The sequence below is a fragment of the Neodiprion virginianus genome, chromosome 4, assembly GCF_021901495.1.
Source record: "Neodiprion virginianus isolate iyNeoVirg1 chromosome 4, iyNeoVirg1.1, whole genome shotgun sequence".
In the NCBI taxonomy this organism is placed as follows: Eukaryota; Metazoa; Arthropoda; class Insecta; order Hymenoptera; family Diprionidae; genus Neodiprion; species Neodiprion virginianus.
Window position 1 is genome coordinate 17,522,886 of NC_060880.1, and position 17,568 is coordinate 17,540,453.

Below are 17,568 nucleotides of genomic sequence, written 5' to 3' on the forward strand. Positions count from 1 at the left end.
AAAAATTAAACAAATCTCAACAAAGCCATCTGACTGTAAATATCTTCTTAATACAGGAAATCCATATTACTGGTCCGATTTCATTGGATGATAAACTCATTTTTTTTTTTGGAAATGAATTCACCACAAAACCAACTGAATTCAATTTTGGACAACAATAACGTAGTTCTTACCGAATACTTACGTGTTTTTATTTCGATACGTTTTCGATCTGACTGTACGTCCCATACATTCTTAATATAAAATCGAGTATGCCGGATGTAGTGAGTTTCAAGTTTGGCTTGTGAAATGACATGAAGTTTTACGAAATCCCTATTGAAATATCTCATGGTGTACATTGAAATATTACGAAATCTCTTATTATTAAGATCTCCCGAAGCAGCGTGCGAAGGGCCTTCTAAATTCTTGTGAAATTTCTCGAAGTTGTACAAAGTTCCGTGAAATCTTATCAAACATTCCCTAACATTCTTTGAATCCTCTAAAATTCCGTGAAACCTTGATTGAAATCTCCGAGCTATTCGGAAAGTTTCACGTGGAAACCCCATAATGCTCCCATAATATATAAAATCCACGTGAAGTCTTTCAAGTCTTGCGGTGCAATAAAGTCCAACATACATTGACGTATAAGTATATCGCGAAGTGCCGTGTAAAGTTTTTTTGCAAATCCGTCAAGATCTTTAAAACATTTCGAAACCAAATTTCAAATAGTCCGAGCAGAGTCCCGAAAAATCTCTATGAAATATATTATGCACCGGTGTCGATCGGACCCCATGATAAAACCGTTTCTATATTCGTTTAGAAACTTTAACCCAGTAGAGTGGCAAATGGTATTCGATAAATTCAGGCAATCTATAAGCGAATAAAGTATCCGCAGAGTTGAAAATCTTGAGAAAATGTGAAAATTGAGAACGAAAAATTGCATCCGCTGCTAATCGAAGCGATCGGAGCCCGCTCGCTCACCCGTACTTTCCGCATCCTATAATAATTCATTTGAGCGAACGGCGAACGCGTTTCCAGCTGTAATAACCGGCGGCGGATGATGGCGGGGGCGAACCGCGTGCCGGAGAGAAGGCGGTGAATGGAGTCGAGTCTCCATCAATGAACCAGGGGCTGTCAACCGAGTGCTCACCGCTTTCGATGAGGTACGAACTGACACCTTTTCCCCCTCGGGTCGCCCCCGCCTTTTGATCGTGTAGTTAGCGACCTGGTCCTCGTCCTCGCTTTCCGCTCGCGGTACAGAAATACGCTTCGCATCTGCACGAAACTGCAGTCTGTAGACTGAGGAAAATTTCATTTGTTACGGTAACTAGAAAAATTCAGTAAAACAGGTATCGTTGAAAAAACTGTTTGAATATCGTTGGAATTACGAAAAACGAGGTACGCGCAACCATTTTGCGATATTGTCGATCCTTTTTTGGTAATTGCAACGCGAAATCAGTTTCTGAGGTTTACTCTACTTTTTTAGTTAAACAAGGCTTTAACGTCAATTTATCGTTGCACGAGCGTTAAAATTTCGCAACAGTTGCAAGAAAATATAGCAACAGTGATCGTAATGAGAAGGAATAGTAACGGATACTAGACTTTCCGGTAACGGCTAGAAAACTAATTTTCATTTTGTACCTGGAACTATATTTTTCTATTGTGGTAAAAAATGAAAATAGTTAAGGACTGAGCGGTAACCGGGACTAAAAATTTCTGTCAGTGTGACAACTTAATTTTGATTAATGATAAAAATCACCGAATTGATTATGATCGTTCGGATCATTCTTTTTACGATTGAACGAATGGTCAATGAAATATATACTAGAAAAAAATAGATATTTTTTTAAATCAAGTACCAAAGGCAATCGCATTTATAATGTCTGAAGAAGTGGCTTGTAGTTTACGTAAATTGGGTTCAGAATGTTGTTCCGATAACTATTTTGGTTGCTAAATAAAGTTACACTCATCTGACTCAATATGAAAAATTATACCTACTCAACATTTATTCTGTCACGTGTGACGATCCGTTTTAAAATACATTAAAGCAAAACAGAAAGATCGAATTAAAATCAAACAAGAATATGACAGGTTTCCTAAAAATTTTCAAACTACATTTGTCTGAATTCATGTACACATATTATTCGAAATTATTTTCCCTTACGCCTGCATGATTAATGGTTGATTTCGACTTCCCACATGATTAGAATACACTCGCAAATTCCCTCGAAAATTTTAATCCTTCCATTCGTTACAAGTCACGTGAACATTTCTATTCAACGTTACTCAATCGTGTTTCATTTAACGTTTTTTGTTCATCCGAATTACTTTATACCGAAAGGAAACGGTGAAATCTGTGATTTTCACGCGAGCTGGCCACCTAAAGAATTTATTCAGTTTGATGGACTTTTTTTTAGATTAAGCATATCTCTAATAGCGGACGTAATGATTCGGAAAGCTTGTCAAACTCTTATTGTTAACCGACCGCTGACTACTACGAGTAATCGTAAAAATGTAATTTCAATCCACCTTCGGAGTCAAGTTGGCTCCACTGTCTTGCAGACGGAAATATCGCCGCGATACAATCACACCGACCAATGGAATTCAATCGCATATTTCGGGCATGCGCAGTCGGTCACTCAGTCCTCCAAATTTCACTATTTTCGCTCTATCAAAAAAAAAAAAAAAAAAGAAAAAACATACCGTGGCCAACCGTATCAAGAAAGTTAAAAATTCATCATCAAAAACATCGATAGCCCAAATTTGCACGTTACCGAGTAGGGAAGATAAGTAAAAAACCAAAAAAAAAAAAATAGTCTCCCGCTTGTTCCAATCATGCTGACTCTTGGAAATATTGAGAAAAAAAATGAAAAAAAAAAATAAAAAAATAAATAAACAAAAGAAACAAAAATGTGTAATACACACAAGATTAAATTCTCGTTTTCCCATCGCCCACGTCGGTATACAACTACATCCTAAAAACTGGTGTCATCTCGCTGCCTGCTTCGGCAACAATCGCCGGTTCTCCCATCGCTGGACCATATCTACGCCGTACGAAGCAAGGCAATGGGTGGGGGGTGGGGGGTGGGGGGGGGGCCTCAACGCGGCCTCCGTATCCTCGGCAGCAGGGGGACGCAGGTGCGCGCAGGTGCCCCAGGGGCGCGACCGGAAACCCGAACGCGCGGCCTGTCTCTCTACCTCTCGTACTTACTATAGCCGTTCTCGCTCTCTGCAACGCCGTCTGCTGATCTCCAGCGGGCCCCCTCCCCCCCCCCCCCCCCCTTCTTCCTATAACGATACGATGCTCTTTCCGTTGTATTTATACGGTATAGGACACATTATATACCTGCTTATACGTATATCGATGTTACGTTAGGTTTGGTCCCAATATTTTTGGGACTCACGGTACGGTTTTTTCAGTCTCCGACTTTCGCGAATTTGGTATGTATGTATATGGAATTCAGGGATCAATATACAGGCCGAATATTTTTATCACGAATTTTTTTGTTTATTGTTTTGTTCAGAGTATAATAGCAATGGTAAAGGCGTTTGTTTGATTATTTTTTTCTGTTTATTTTATTTTATTTTTTTTTTTCTTGTTAATCTAACGGTGATCAATTGTCACGAAAGTTTGAAAAAATGACAGCGTTAAATTAAACGTCATTCGTTTGAAAAATGTTGAATGAATGACAGGCAGGTTTTCTTGAACACGCAGAATTTTTAATTACATCGACGACAATTGTGTTATTTTTATCTGAGTTTCTGCTTGTCAGGCAAACGTGTAGAACCGAGAATTTTAATGTGTCAGTGAATTTTTATTCGTAACCTTGCAAGTAAATTTGTCGGATTAGTTCGAAGACATTTATTTGACGTCGGAGAATTTTTTTTTCTCAACGATCACTGCGATATTTACTTGATGCGTTTATTATACGACCGAGAAAACTATGTGTGCAAGAAAATACTAATGCATTTTATATTTTATTTGCGAAACAGAACTGATGCGAAAGTTTCATTTATACCGCAGGATTCTTTCTAAACTATAATATGATTACGATAATAGGTTATTATGGGGGAAATTTTAAATATTTTAAATAATTTTGTTTAGACGATGTAAGGTGGTTGTTGTAACCGAGAATTTTATAATCTATCAAGGAAATTATTGTTGAAGCAAATCAGTGGATTTCGGTTGAAATCATAGAATTATTTATAAACGGTTTTACGGTTATCAAGGAAATTTTGAAAACAAAAATTTATTTCCTGGATCTAAATTAAAAAATTATTCGCAAGATTAAAAAAATCAATTTTACATTCTGTCGAAAACGAGAATAAAAAATCATGTTATCCTGCGATCGAATCAGACTTTCGTAAAAAAAATAGATAGGCTAGAAAATTTTATTTATAGGCAAGATGAGTCTACATAATTTTAAACTCAGTGACTGTATGGTAAAAAAAATCTGTCCGTGTCGCAATTGGAGTATCGTTTCAATCAGTTTTGTGAAGAGAGCTCGACCGTTCGGGTCCCTCAGCTATTAGCCTTAATCTCGATACTTCCATAGATGGCTTCCATTACTCCCGTACCGCAGCAAAAATACCCGAACGGAACTCACTGACAATGAGTTTGCCCTTTGTCTCTTCATCGGACCGTGAAATCTTACCGGTTTACGAATATACAATAACCTATAAAGAGAAGAAATGTTTTCTGCTCTTTTCGGGAGATTTGCTGCTTCCGGCCTCCCAACTCTTCCTCTTCATTTCCCTTGCCTCGGTTTATAATACCGGAACCAGAAAGTCCGTGTCCAGCTAGTTTATTTCGAAAATATTTCCTTGCTGGGCCAAATTACTGTTTTGCGAATTTATTCACTTGTCGAAACACTAAAATATTGTAGAAAGTTCAATTACAGTTGCTGCAGAAAAATACAACCTTAATCGTGGTATCTCAAGGTGCACGGTAAAAGCTTGTTTACTACCCATAATCAGAGTTGCACGAGCGGCTAATTGTCGAGCCTTTACTGTGTCCGAACGAAATTATTATTTCTACAAACTTTTTAATATCTGTCTAAAATCGAACTCGATGATTATTTTACCATTTTATGTAGGTTTTCCAGTAATATTTTGATTTCTCTGTGTTATTCAGGCAAGCTGTACGCAGTTTTTGGACGAAGGCAGGGACGAGTTGTGGCTGCGGATAGTGTCTCAGGTTTTGGTGGTCAGTTTCGCGTTCTAGCCACGTTACCCGTACCCGAGAGCTTTCATCTAGCTCGAGAGCTCCGAACACAGACTTCCGGCCTCGCCAGTCCGCAGCTGGTTTTCAGTCATTGGGAGGTATGTAGTAACAAGTATACCAAGCAAAAATAGAAAGGGAAAAATATGATTCTGGATGCAATGAAAATAACTTCTGTAGCTGTAAAAAAAGAATCTAAAATCCGACACTATTTATTTTGAATATAGCCATTCGTACTATATTTACATTTGCCTGTTGAGATAATTTGATGCTGGTGAAAAAATTGCAAAGTTATTTTGCGAATGCCTCACAGAACTGAAATGGTTTAGTAATATTAGCAAATAGGTTAACGTTGCAACAATTACTAGAAATTGTAGTATTTTTAACTGTAATCACACTAAATAGTAACTTGTACTATATTTTCTTGTAACTTTTGCAACATTTACACGTCGTTCTAACGGTACCCACAATTACTAAAACTAATGTCTCAGTGTGAGCTACATGTAACCTAATAACGGAATGAAATTTCTCGATCTGTACGCGAAATGTTACAAATCGCACGCAATTGCAAGGCAATTTATAACAATAAGCCAAGGACTGTAAATGGTTCCGGTGAAATTCTGCGGGCCCCGAATGTTTTCGGACATCGCTGCGGGGGTCGTGACTGAGGCATGACGGGGTTTGAATGAGCCCTGGTACTCGGTAGGTGCCATGGCTACTGACCGAAAACGGATCCTTCTCGGGTCGACTTCTCCCGGAGCTGGAATGTAGGTAAATGAAATCAGGGCCCGGCCCTCTCGAGCCAAATCGAAGTGTAAGTTTCAGGCCCCCGCGGGCCCATTGTCCCGGCAACAATGGAGACAATCAACCTGTGACGGGTCAACAATACCGCAAGCCTCTTCCAGCCTCGCTCAATGGAGCCCTGAATGGCCTGTGTCTATTCGGCTGTACTTGGCCGGAGGGGCCCAACTTACACGTCCGGGGCCCGGTCGACACTTCGCCACAGGCTAATCGCACCCGGCAATCTTTCCGTGCTCAGCTCTTCTGCCTCTTTCTCTCCCGAGTCGTGGAATAATGCCGCAGAAACGGAGGGACCCAGCGAGAAGTGAGAAATCGCAAAAGAGACGCCTCCGGGTGACCGTGAGGCCCTGATAACTCCTCCGAGAACAGGGAGAATCGACGGCCACTGCAGGACTCCAGGTATTCCGGCCGGGATGGAAATTGGGGAAGGCCCTGAAGTGCAGGGTACAGTAGGTGCATTATACGCCTTATACCTGCCGACCGGAGCCTCCCACTTAATTCTCATCTGTAGGTACCCAAAAATTAATTGTCTGTTATTCTACGAACGCCCATGTGCGAGGTAAATGCCCATGTATAACCTGCTCCCTATGTATTTAATACCCACCTCGAATCTTCCACGGAGAGACTGGGAGAGATTAGACCCAGCGACAGCCTTACTTATTAATTTCTCAGGAGGCAGATCTTCGCTCGGTTCTATACGTGTGTGCCTGTTTACCCTAGATGATTGTGTTATCAAACATTCTTCTTCTTCCATTTAAATGGTTAACGGATTCCGTCTGGATTCCATGTACCACGCCAGATAAACTAAATAATTTGACATTCTTACTCCGACAAATGAGCATTCCTATGAATAAGAAAGAAGGAGAGGAACCGGGAAACCGACGATCCAGTCGTCATAGAAATTCTGGAATGATGACATCATCGTAGAATCTGACGGTACCTTAACTTTGTATCGGCTTTGAGATTCAAGAATTCATCGAACTCGATTCAGAATAAAAAGAAAGCTATGCCTTAGGGCATTAAGGATCAAAAGATGTGACTGACGGTCACTGTTAATACACCGTCTAAATGTCGCTGTTAATATTTATCAGTGTGAATTATATTATAGAATAATTGTTGTGGTCAATTCGGAAAATGAACATCCGACAGTATTAGATCGACACCTTATAGTCCGTCGAAAAACAGAATTTTTCTCGCTGCGAGATAAGCTTTTATAATCCATAAAGTGGAACCCAAAAAAGTCCATTCTACGGTCTTGGCCCATTAAAAAATCATTAATTTTTTCACTGCGCTGCATTCCAGATGCCTTGAATATTTTCAAGTTCGATATATCAAAGCTCGCTCTTACAATTACACGCAAACTTCAAGTTCCATGATAGTTTCGACAATGTAAGATCTCGATCGAAAAAGTGACTTGAAACTTGAACGCCACGCATTGTCAAGCTGGATAACGGAAACTCCTGAACCACAAAATCATCACACCTGTAATGTTGAAGAATCGTAGAGAAGTCCGCGATACTGGGATATACAGACATAAAGATGGATGAGAATCGTTGAGAATTGAGAAGAATCGCGGTAGTTAGCAGTGCGGAGGTCTTCTTGTAAATAACAATGGATTAATGAATGAAGCCAAGCGGAGACGGAAATAAGAAAACCTGTGTAGAGGCACCAAAGCGAGAAGAGGAGTCTCGAGCCTCGGCACGGGCACGACGCAACGCACGGCCATCAGCAACGTCCATCGGTGTTTTGTCTACGAGTTTCCTGCAGCTCCTCCACGGCTTTTTTACTCCCTCTCCCTTCTTCCTCTCCCTGTCCCCCTCACTCCGTATACTTCTCTCTTTTCCTCTTAATGCGTTTACCGCTTTCTGTGTACCCTATAGCGCTGTTGCGAATGTCATCCTCTTACCTCGTATTTCACGTCGATTGATGATTATTTTCAAATCAATCAGTTCCATCAATTTACCTTCCCGACGCTGTATCATCTCATCGATAAAAAGTAATCATCGATATCTTATTATGTACGGATTCATTATCTTACACTTTAAATACCGCGTAGTAAACGTGTCGAAAAGTTTTCAAATAATCGAACCAGCCTTTCGCCGCGATTCAGCCGACATTTTGGTCCTGGAATCCGTACGTGATTTCAGAATCTGGCATCAAACCTTAAAACCCATTATAATATTGTAATCTTATTCTATTCAGAACTGTTTATTCTTCCATTCGTTGTTCACTGTTGTTTCACTTTTATTCAGAGACGCCATCTAGCAGCGGATAATTTGGAATTTAAACTCATAATCAGGCATATTTGATTTGATTGTAAAAACAGTTTTTGATCGTATTTTTTTTCTTATTCTACATCACCTCAACGAAACGAAATAAAAGCCCAACTGCTTGCACAGTGTATTCTATGCTCTGACATTCGTTTAACTGAACACAAAGTATCAGTTATAACCTCCTCACGGGCGAAATTTATTATCTCCGTTCACACAAGTTGGATATTGTAATAACATTGCCGCAGGCCGAATCTGCGTCAAATATTTTTAAACACCAGTTTCCTATCCAGGTCGGAACTGAAATTTTTTTTATTCCAAAATGAGTTTTCCAGTTCAACAAATTTACAATATTAAGCTAAAAAATGCACAAACCGCGTCAAATAGATTTAAATATCCATGAACATGTTCAAGGTGAATTCTACAACAATTTTTGTCAAATAAACTGTATTAAACGTTGCAAATGGGTGGAGTGAAAATTGTAAAAAAAAAAAAATTAGAAAATCACGATTCACTTGTTCGATCTCGACTGAAAAGCACTGTATTTATATATACTATATACGTGTATACAGACGTGTTTTATACGGAACGTGCGCTTCCTAGAGCGATTTTCTGTAATTCTTTACATCGTTCATCACGCGCCACTGTTCCCAGCATCCGTATCGAACACCCATCCCGCAGTATTAATCACAGAGGACAGGTTAAGCTTGTATTCTACAACGGCTATATCTATCACGCAACGATCTTCGTCGTTTTCCACATTCATTTTTTGTTCTACATTTTAGAGTAGATCAAATTAACGTGACAATCGAAAAACCTATCAAATTTCACGAAATTTTTCGTGCCTAAATACTCAGGTAATTTGCTCGAAACGGTCAACTGATTCAACTACTACCTTTCGACGCCATGTTCGAATCTAATAATGTAGTTAAATATTGGGCGACGAGTAAAAGCTAGGAAATTTAAATAATATACGAATAGGTGTATAAATAAAATATCAGGTGGCTGAGGATAGAAGAAGAAAAAGAAGAATAAATAACATGAAGAAATTTCGTGTAAAAAGAAACTAACGAACGAATAAGTAATTGACGATGGATGAAATCGGGAAATTTGGTCTGCATGAGAAACTCTTAATACATCTACCTGTGTTACATATATATATATATATACAATGGAGGATAGTTCTTCTCTGGATTGGCCTTAATGGCCACATGGTTGCAGAATAAGTATATAGGTATAATGGTATAAAAATTAAAAGAAAACAACATTATATCTGTTCAGGTGTGTGCCGTGCACCAGTATAGATACATGGTATAGGCGAGAAAAAGACCATGCCTATATACCTATTATATACCTAGTAAAGAAGAACGACGCTGCTATGACGACCGGAAGATTACCACGCGATCCATGGAAAAACCACCGACCGCTTTGATTTTATAAACCCCCGTTCCAGCCAGATTCACCGGAGACCCTTTTCTATTGTCTGATTTTCTACAAGCGCGTGGCTTTCCCCTTCTCCGTCTCCTCGACCTGCACCTTATACCCTTTGCTCAATTAACCATAAATTAACAGTATCATTGTCTCCGCGTGCCATTCTCCTCATAATTACACTTTGCGTAAAGTTATATAAGCTCATTGTAGTAACTGGATCCACAGAGACGGATTACCGTTTTGATCTGGGTGAGATGCTTATGACTATAACGAATAACTGAGGTTAGCTCTTAGGTTAGAAATACAATCAAGCAGGTGAGTTCCAAAGTATTCACCTACGGTCATGCAAGTAGATTTTACTCTAAATGCAGAATTCTCAACACTGAAATGATATTTTCCCAATCTGTCGTACCGAAGTGACAATTAAAATTCAGAAAAATCATTAAAAACTCGGGAGTGAAATATGCTGTGAAACTTTGACACAAAATTAACATGGCCGCCATTGATACGCTTGCAATTTTATTACAGCTGTATAAACATTCCCCTTGCTCGCAAGTATCTAACTAAATTTTTTTTCCAAATTACATGGCGGCAAGGATAGTTTACTTATCGTTTCACTCATTAACGAGCGTAAAGAAACGTATAGGTATGGTTTACAGGTGGCGAAAGGTAAACAAAGGATATTGTGAGCATAGTAGTATAGCTGATCTCGAATAATGCTGTTGAATCGTTCATCCGCTTCGCCTGTTAACCCCGAATACCTGTAATCACATGTGTGTATACGTGTACCACCTCGCATACCTGCGTACCTCCCGAATTCCGTAAAGAAAAAAGTATACCCGTAAGAAGGAGGGCGAGACGTGGAAGACACAGAAGTAAATAGATAGATCTATGTATATAAGATAGTTGGAAAGAGGTCCGGCTATCGAGACGTGTATCTTATATCATTTAACAGTGGCATTTTAGAATACAGATCTAGTGTGGCGGTAGAGGGGCGTGGAAGCAGTACAAAGAGGTTATGTCTGGACGGAGGATATATAAGAACGACGAAGAAAAGCGATCGAAAGCGGCGAAGGGGGCGAACTTACAGCGTTGAACCCAGTATACGCAACAGGTTACGACGGTGTTAAGATGCCTCCTCAAGCGAACAAGGAGGGTATGAGGGATATCTCGGCGAGAAGATCCCTCCGAAGCCACAACAACAACGACGCGGCCAACGAGCACCTCGCTAAGAAGCACGAAAACAAATCTGGCTGAAACAAAAACCGCTTGGCTACCATCTGCTCCCGCGTTATATGCATATATGTGTGTGTGTGTGTATAGTCCGATTGTAAAAATATTGTCGGAAGTTAGATCAACACCGAGGCCTACGCTCGGGTCAATATCAAATCGTCCCTGCAGGGTCCGTCCTACTCGACGAAGCCCGTGCAGGCCAGGTGTCCACATCTTATAAATTTCAATACGACCGAGCGCAGAGAAAAGGTTAAGAATAAGAAGAAGAACGCGAAAAAGAGGCAGAGAAGAAGAAGAAGAAGAAGGAGATGACGGAGAAGAAAAAGATTTCGAGGGTAAATGCGGCGGGGTGGAGAGAGACAGAAATAAAGAGGAAAAAAAAAAGCAGAGAACCTGGAGGAAGGATCGGGAGCGGATAGAGGAAGCGATGTGTATTCGTACATATACATGTACGCATATATACATCTTATACGGGGGCAACAAGGTGCGGGAAGGTGAGAGAAGAGGAAAAAAAAGAGAAGAGAAGAGAAGAGGAGCTGGATGAGGCGCCGGATTTTCTACTGGAGGGGCGACGCACAACGGAACACACACGCGAACGAGGAACGAAAAATTAACCGTCGGGATTGGTCGAGGATGCGCTATACCTGTATATGTATACACAAACTTCGCGTTTTATATCTGTGCGTATGTACGTGACGAAGGAAAGTTTGGGCTGTAAACGGCCGGAGGGTGGCTGAGGTTTCGGCGGCGGAGGTGGAGGGGTGAGAAGTGGAAGGCCCCTGGTGGGGGCCTCACTAATTCAGAGTGCTACCGACTTACGCAAGAGCTTACCGCGCGCGGGAAAGTTTTGTCCATGCAGACGAATATGTAGGCATGCGAGAGGCGGATGGAGAGGATTCTGGTAGCCCTGGCCATGTGTATAATGTATATGTATATCTATAATGCCCACGTATAAACCTCGTGCATTTGGTAGGCAAGGTATGTAATATATAATAGGTGTAATAAAATGTCCATTTCACCATCGTTGAAGAAAATTTTACTTTGTTACTACTGTATGGGTTACATAATATGGCGTTGTAGGATATTTTTGTCGAAATATGCTATACCGTTACGATAACTATTTCAATATTCTTACAATTTCAAGAGAATTTCGTACGGTTTTAGTTATCGTTTAGTCTTGTTACCATACTCTCGATACTATATTTATTGCTTGTCGTTTATTTGAGTACAATTTTTTTCAGTTGAAGACTTTGTTGTTGCACGAACATCAAATTATCGCAAAAGTTGCAAAGAATATGCACTACTAGTCACTTTATTCAAAAAGAATAGTAATCACAAGTCATAAAAATGCTTCATACATACTTTTCATACTATCATGTGGTACGGTATAAAAACGTTTAGCTAGCTCATCGTAAGACAACCGTGCGGAATATTTTCATCTCGGGATCATTGTAAACATTTGTTTTTACCGTAATTATATTAACGAAACTTGCGTAATTACAGATAACAGATCTTCAATCTCATCATGCAATCGACATTATCACTCTTCGGTACATTCGTCAATTTTCCAATAAACGAAACTACTTTTGATACTTTTCAGAACTCATATATACAATAAATCTACGACTTTGTTCGTTGAAATCTGAAAAAAAAAACTCTCCTGAGAATTATTCTATCTCTTGAAACAATTTCAACAACATTTTTCGAAATGTATGTAGAGTAACCTGGGGCACGACGGATCGCCTAAACCGCTAATTATTTTTTGTGGCTTTTGAGCACCGGATACAAGTTGTTTCGATCTATCTCGAACAAATTCATCATTGCATTGCCACATGTTCGAATAAAAATACAAATAAAACCGGAACACTACGAAAAAATGATTTAAAAAAATGTTCTACATTTTTTGTCTTTTCAATAATTGTGCATCCTTTAATTCCACCTGTATTGAATAAATCATTGATTATCTATGGATATTTATGACCAAAAAAATTTACATTCCGAAGCACTTACAGCTTATCTCTAAAATATCATTTTTTTTAATCTTGTCTGGCACATTTTTCAGGGGGAACGTCGTGCCTCACGTTACCTTACCTATATCAGAATCGTACCGTTTTATTCGTAAGAAGTTTGAAATTCGCGACCGATGTGGTTATATATATATATTAAAAACGACTCGTCGAAGTTGGTCATGGTAGAATATCCTTTTATTAATTGCTCAAATGGTTGCGACGTTTCGATCGGCCACGGCCAATCATCTTCAGGCAATAATTATTGACAATCCTACGAGCATAACGTGTCGTTGTCTCGCCATGCCAAGAGGAAGTTTTAGAATATTGACAGCCGCAACCGAATGAGTATGCAAAGTAATTCTTTGTACATGTGATCTCCATTTGTCCCTGAAATTAATCAAGACCGCGTTCGATGGCTCGAATTTCCGGCTATTATCCTTCCGAGATAAATGTTTGCCCTTCTCGATTGTTTGTTTTTTGTGAACGAGGAGTGATCAAGCAAACATCCAGATATCTGGTTACCCCGTTTTAGGATAATGGGCCGTAGGCAGGTAGAGGATAACCAGGCAAGTTCTTGTCGCAGGTGATCGAGCAAGATCCGTACTGGGTGCCGTCGACGGAAGAGGAGTACCTCCACTTTGGCGAGAAACCAGACAGCGGTAACCGAGCGAAGCGGTACATGGACCTCGTCCGACGTAGGAAAGGACTTCCGGTCGACTCCCAGCTAGTTACACACGGCGAGAAGCAGCGGACTCTTTCGAAGAATAAATAATATACCCTTTCTTGAACGTACCGTTCTTCGCCAGGATTTCCTACTCCCTTATTTATGTATATGTGTTATATACAGAAATACACAAGCTGCTCACTTCTCGACGGTGGCGTCGACCGATGGCTTCTTCACTTTGTATAAAACACACTGATCCCAGCTCCCATCAATATGTATACAAACCATTTTCCATTATTCAGATCCTTTTGTGGATCTTCAGCGCGTAATAGGTACACCCGAAACCTCAGCTTCGGTCGTAAAAGCTCCGCTCGACCCCTGATCGTTCCGTTCGGTTCCGCCCCCGGCAAGAATTATTCATTTCTTTCGAAATTCGTTAAATTTATGTTGCACATGTATACCAATCCCGATGATTTATCATTTGGGTAAACTCGTATAGACTGCTACGTATAACTGCAGCAGACCTGAAAAAAGGTTTTATTTGATTTTCGTGGAGTAAATTTTCCGGTGAATTTTTACTTCTAATTTTATTTAACGGTCCTCGGTTGGGTAACCATACAGCCACGTTTTACTTCTTACATTTTATTACATTTTTCGTTCCCTGCTTTTCTATCACGGACAGTCGCCGTTATTTAGTCTTGTTTCATTTTTGGTTTTCATTTACAATTTATTTTTCCTTGATTTTATAGCGTCAATATGTTAATGTTTATGTATATATCACTTGAATACACATATATGTACATTATTTATCTATGTACATAATCACGTTATCTATTACGCGTATCTGACGCAGGTTGTTGCTGGAGTATACAAATTTGATACGTGAAAACACACAAAACAAAAATTGATAAAATTTCTTATGAGGTTTATATAGGTATGTGTTATTATTCATAATCGGTATTATAATGTTATATAGTAACATGTCGTATTTTCGCATAAATTTTTACAATAAATGATAATGTTGAAATGTTTTTTACGTTTCCACTCTATCCATGTAATCAACATATTTTGCAATCTGTACTTATACGGATATACATAATACAGGAGTTTGTTAGCCCCTAAACCTGCAATAATGCATAGGTATTACGTTCAAATCAATCGAATAACGTATCGTTGAAATTATCGAAAAATACAGTGTAGAGCAAGTAAGATACTCGTATTCGAAGACTAAACGTTACTTTAATAATAATATAGTAACGCAAAAAAAGTATTTGGAAAATATCAAAACGCTGACACAATATCAATATGGTCGACAGTAACACGCTTGCAATTTCATTTCAACTCCGCGATCATTTCAAGCACGCGACAGTCGTCGGGTATTATTTCTCACCAAGCAAAATAATATAGCGAGAATAGTTTAGTCATCATTTTAACCTGGTTGGAAGACACGAAACCTGAGAATTTAGCGAGGTAAATTCCCTTGCATACGCATTATGCTTCACTCACGCAAAACTACACAATTTATTGTTTCAGCTCAACCTCAAGGAATCGTATTTATTGAAAGAATCAAGTGGTCAATTTTTGATATGAGCAAAATTGAGGAGTGTTTGGTTGCAGTGTTACAGCTAATTTTATTGTTATGCTAACCAAGTAAGTCTAGACCGTGGATTTATCATCACAACTATATAAAAATTCGCATACTAAGTTTAAACTTCACTGGAACGTTCGCCCGCTACGTAATACAAATGTACGCTAAAAAATTGCCTGCTCTTAAAATTGACTAGCTACACAAGTTTCAGCATGTCCGACCTCGGGGACTTCGTAGCTTTCAAGATATTCGTGGATGGCATCAGGCAATGTTATTTTTGGGCATAGTAGGGTGCGAGTAAAAAAAAAAGCGAGAAAAAATGCGAGTACATGTGCTTATGTGATAAACTGTATTTTGCTGCTTCTGTACAAGATCCATGACCAATTCACGAGGCGTAAATAAATACTAATTTTGGATTCGGGCGCATCAAGCATCATCGAAGACGATTTTCTTCCCTTGGAAACCGAGCTTTAATATCTCCTGCTGCTTTTTCTTTGCCGCCCAAGACGGATGCATATTTTCGGCGGTCGCCTTATTATCACCACCGTGAAAATCGACTCTTGACCTTTTCCTCGCATCGCCGTTATCCGGTCGATTTTCGCGTGCCTTGAACCCGCTACTTCTATCCGGTTTTCTCCTTTCGCTTCCGTCAATCTTGTCGAAGAATCTGCCGTTTCTAGCTGCGTTCGACTCTCTCGCGTTTCCGCCGAAATTCTTCCACTTACGACCTCCGGCAGCGGTCGCGTTGTCATCTTCATTTTCACCCTCCATTACCTTCGACTTGGGGACCACAACGCTCAGGTACCCATCTTCCCCGTTTTCGGTCACAAAAAATGAATCCACCTCTTTCTCAAGGACAATTTTATCCGCCGTTAATTCCGGTTCTCCAACTTCAATGATGGGAGAAATTTTTTCCGCGTCATTTCCCTCCAAAAATTCGGTGAAACTTTTTACCGTAGCTTCTCTACTCGTTACAGATATTCCCCGCAATTTATCCTCCTTGGACGATTTGACTTTTCGTTCATTTCTGTTCGGTTTAACTGGCCTCGATTGCTTTTCATCCGTGTTTACAATTTTGTCCATAAAATCAGAATCCGCAGTTTCGTTTGGTTCCTGTTGAGCCTCGTTACACTCAGTCTTCTCTGGCAAAGGATCAACTATTTCTAATCCAGTTTGCACAGACTCGGCTTCATCATCCGCACTGTCGTTTGAATTGCGACTTATCGTGTCTCTTTGCTCAAAATTTGGCACAGCGGTTCTGTCAGCTTGCCTGTCAGCATGCTTCTGAACCGTTTTACCTGCCTTTCGTTGCATTTTATACAGCTTTCGTTTTCCTGGTCCCAACTGGTCCTCATAATTTGGAAACTTCTCTTTGAATTTTACCACTCTGTCGGCAATAACTTTGTTGTTCGCTAATCTGACCATTACGCAAATTTCTGGCCCAGATTTTTCGTCTGACAGTATCTCTCCCATGCTTCGACTATTCGTAATGGCAAATTTAGTCACCTCGTCCTCAGCTAATTTTTTAAGCGCAGCAACTTCGCTGCACAGTTTGTCTGCCTTCTTTTTATACTTCTCCAACCGTTTGTCGTCTCCCTTCTTCGAACGCAACATCCCCGCTTGTCTGATCAATTTCCGTATGATATGCAGCCTGGCTCGTCGCACGCAGTGCCTCATTAGCACGATCTATAAAATTAGAATTGGAATGGTTAATCTAACCTCACCTAAGCATGAGAAAGAAAAGTTTTTTATTGAACAGATGGCATCGAGTCTACTTGATGAAACTTTAAAAAACGCCGTGGACAATCTAGAATCATACACAGATTTTCTGTATGCCCAGAAGCAGATTTTAAACTTTTTTTTGCACGGTTTCCGTAGTTTGCGAATGTTAACCTAAAAGCTTTTAACGCCATGAGTTAGAAACGCAATGTATTCTGACATGGGCGTAACTTACCTCGTTATTTATTTCAATCTTCGACATTGCAAAGATATTGGTTAGCAAAAGGAGTCTCGATGATACTAGAGCCTGAACATAGAATCTGACACTTGACCACGTGTTTATTAAATTTACGACGCAAAGATCCCTAAATCGAATCTCGATTTACAATTTTCGCCGTTTCTATTTGACATGTGGTACGAGAATCGATAGTACAGCGTTACCAACACTGAAATATAATAATACTGGAATGCTCACTGCGGTGGTGGGGGTTCCGAAAAAAGAGATAGCTCGGGGTGAATTTCGGTCTCTTTCTACTAGTTACTTCCGCGGTGCGCATGCGTGAGAAAGTCTAAGTAAAAAATGTAACGTCAATGATGTGCGACAGAAAACGCGTGTGAATGGGGCACTGATTTTTGGTGTACAAGTTTTTTGA

The 17,568-nt window shown here is 39.8% G+C and overlaps 3 protein-coding genes across 3 annotated transcripts in view; 1 reads left to right on the plus strand and 2 right to left on the minus strand.

The window, feature by feature from the left end:
* The window catches only part of LOC124303002 (protein giant-lens), a 28,327-nt gene extending 19,951 nt beyond the window's left edge, over window positions 1-8,376 (minus strand). The window contains exon 1 of the mRNA XM_046759655.1: window positions 8,363-8,376. The gene's annotated coding sequence lies outside the window, so the exon portion shown is untranslated. The remainder of the gene's footprint in view (window positions 1-8,362) is intronic.
* LOC124302994 (elongation factor-like GTPase 1) overlaps window positions 1-14,501 on the plus strand; it is a 104,499-nt gene extending 89,998 nt beyond the window's left edge. Inside the window, exons 4-5 of the mRNA XM_046759638.1 lie at window positions 5,114-5,301; window positions 13,528-14,501. Coding sequence (XP_046615594.1) covers window positions 5,114-5,301; window positions 13,528-13,716 — 377 coding nt within the window. The 3' untranslated portion in view covers window positions 13,717-14,501. The remainder of the gene's footprint in view (window positions 1-5,113; window positions 5,302-13,527) is intronic.
* Window positions 14,502-15,522: 1,021 nt separating this feature from the next.
* LOC124302998 (serum response factor-binding protein 1) lies at window positions 15,523-17,305 on the minus strand. Its single transcript, XM_046759649.1, has 2 exons — window positions 17,151-17,305; window positions 15,523-16,882 (listed from the first exon to the last, which is right to left on the minus strand). The coding sequence occupies exons 1-2, from the start codon at window positions 17,175-17,177 to the stop codon at window positions 15,623-15,625; spliced, it is 1,287 nt and encodes a 428-aa protein (XP_046615605.1). The 5' UTR covers window positions 17,178-17,305; the 3' UTR covers window positions 15,523-15,622.
* Window positions 17,306-17,568: the final 263 nt, after the last annotated feature.

What these genes read in the sequence shown, in the direction of transcription:
- LOC124302998 (XM_046759649.1), bottom strand. Translation starts at nt 17,177, where the DNA reads ATGTCGAAGATTGAAATAAATAACGAG. An exon ending in AGATTGAAATAAATAACGAG is followed by an intron (nt 16,883 to 17,150) that starts GTAAGTTACGCC and finishes CTAATTTTATAG; the next exon opens with ATCGTGCTAATGAGGCACTG.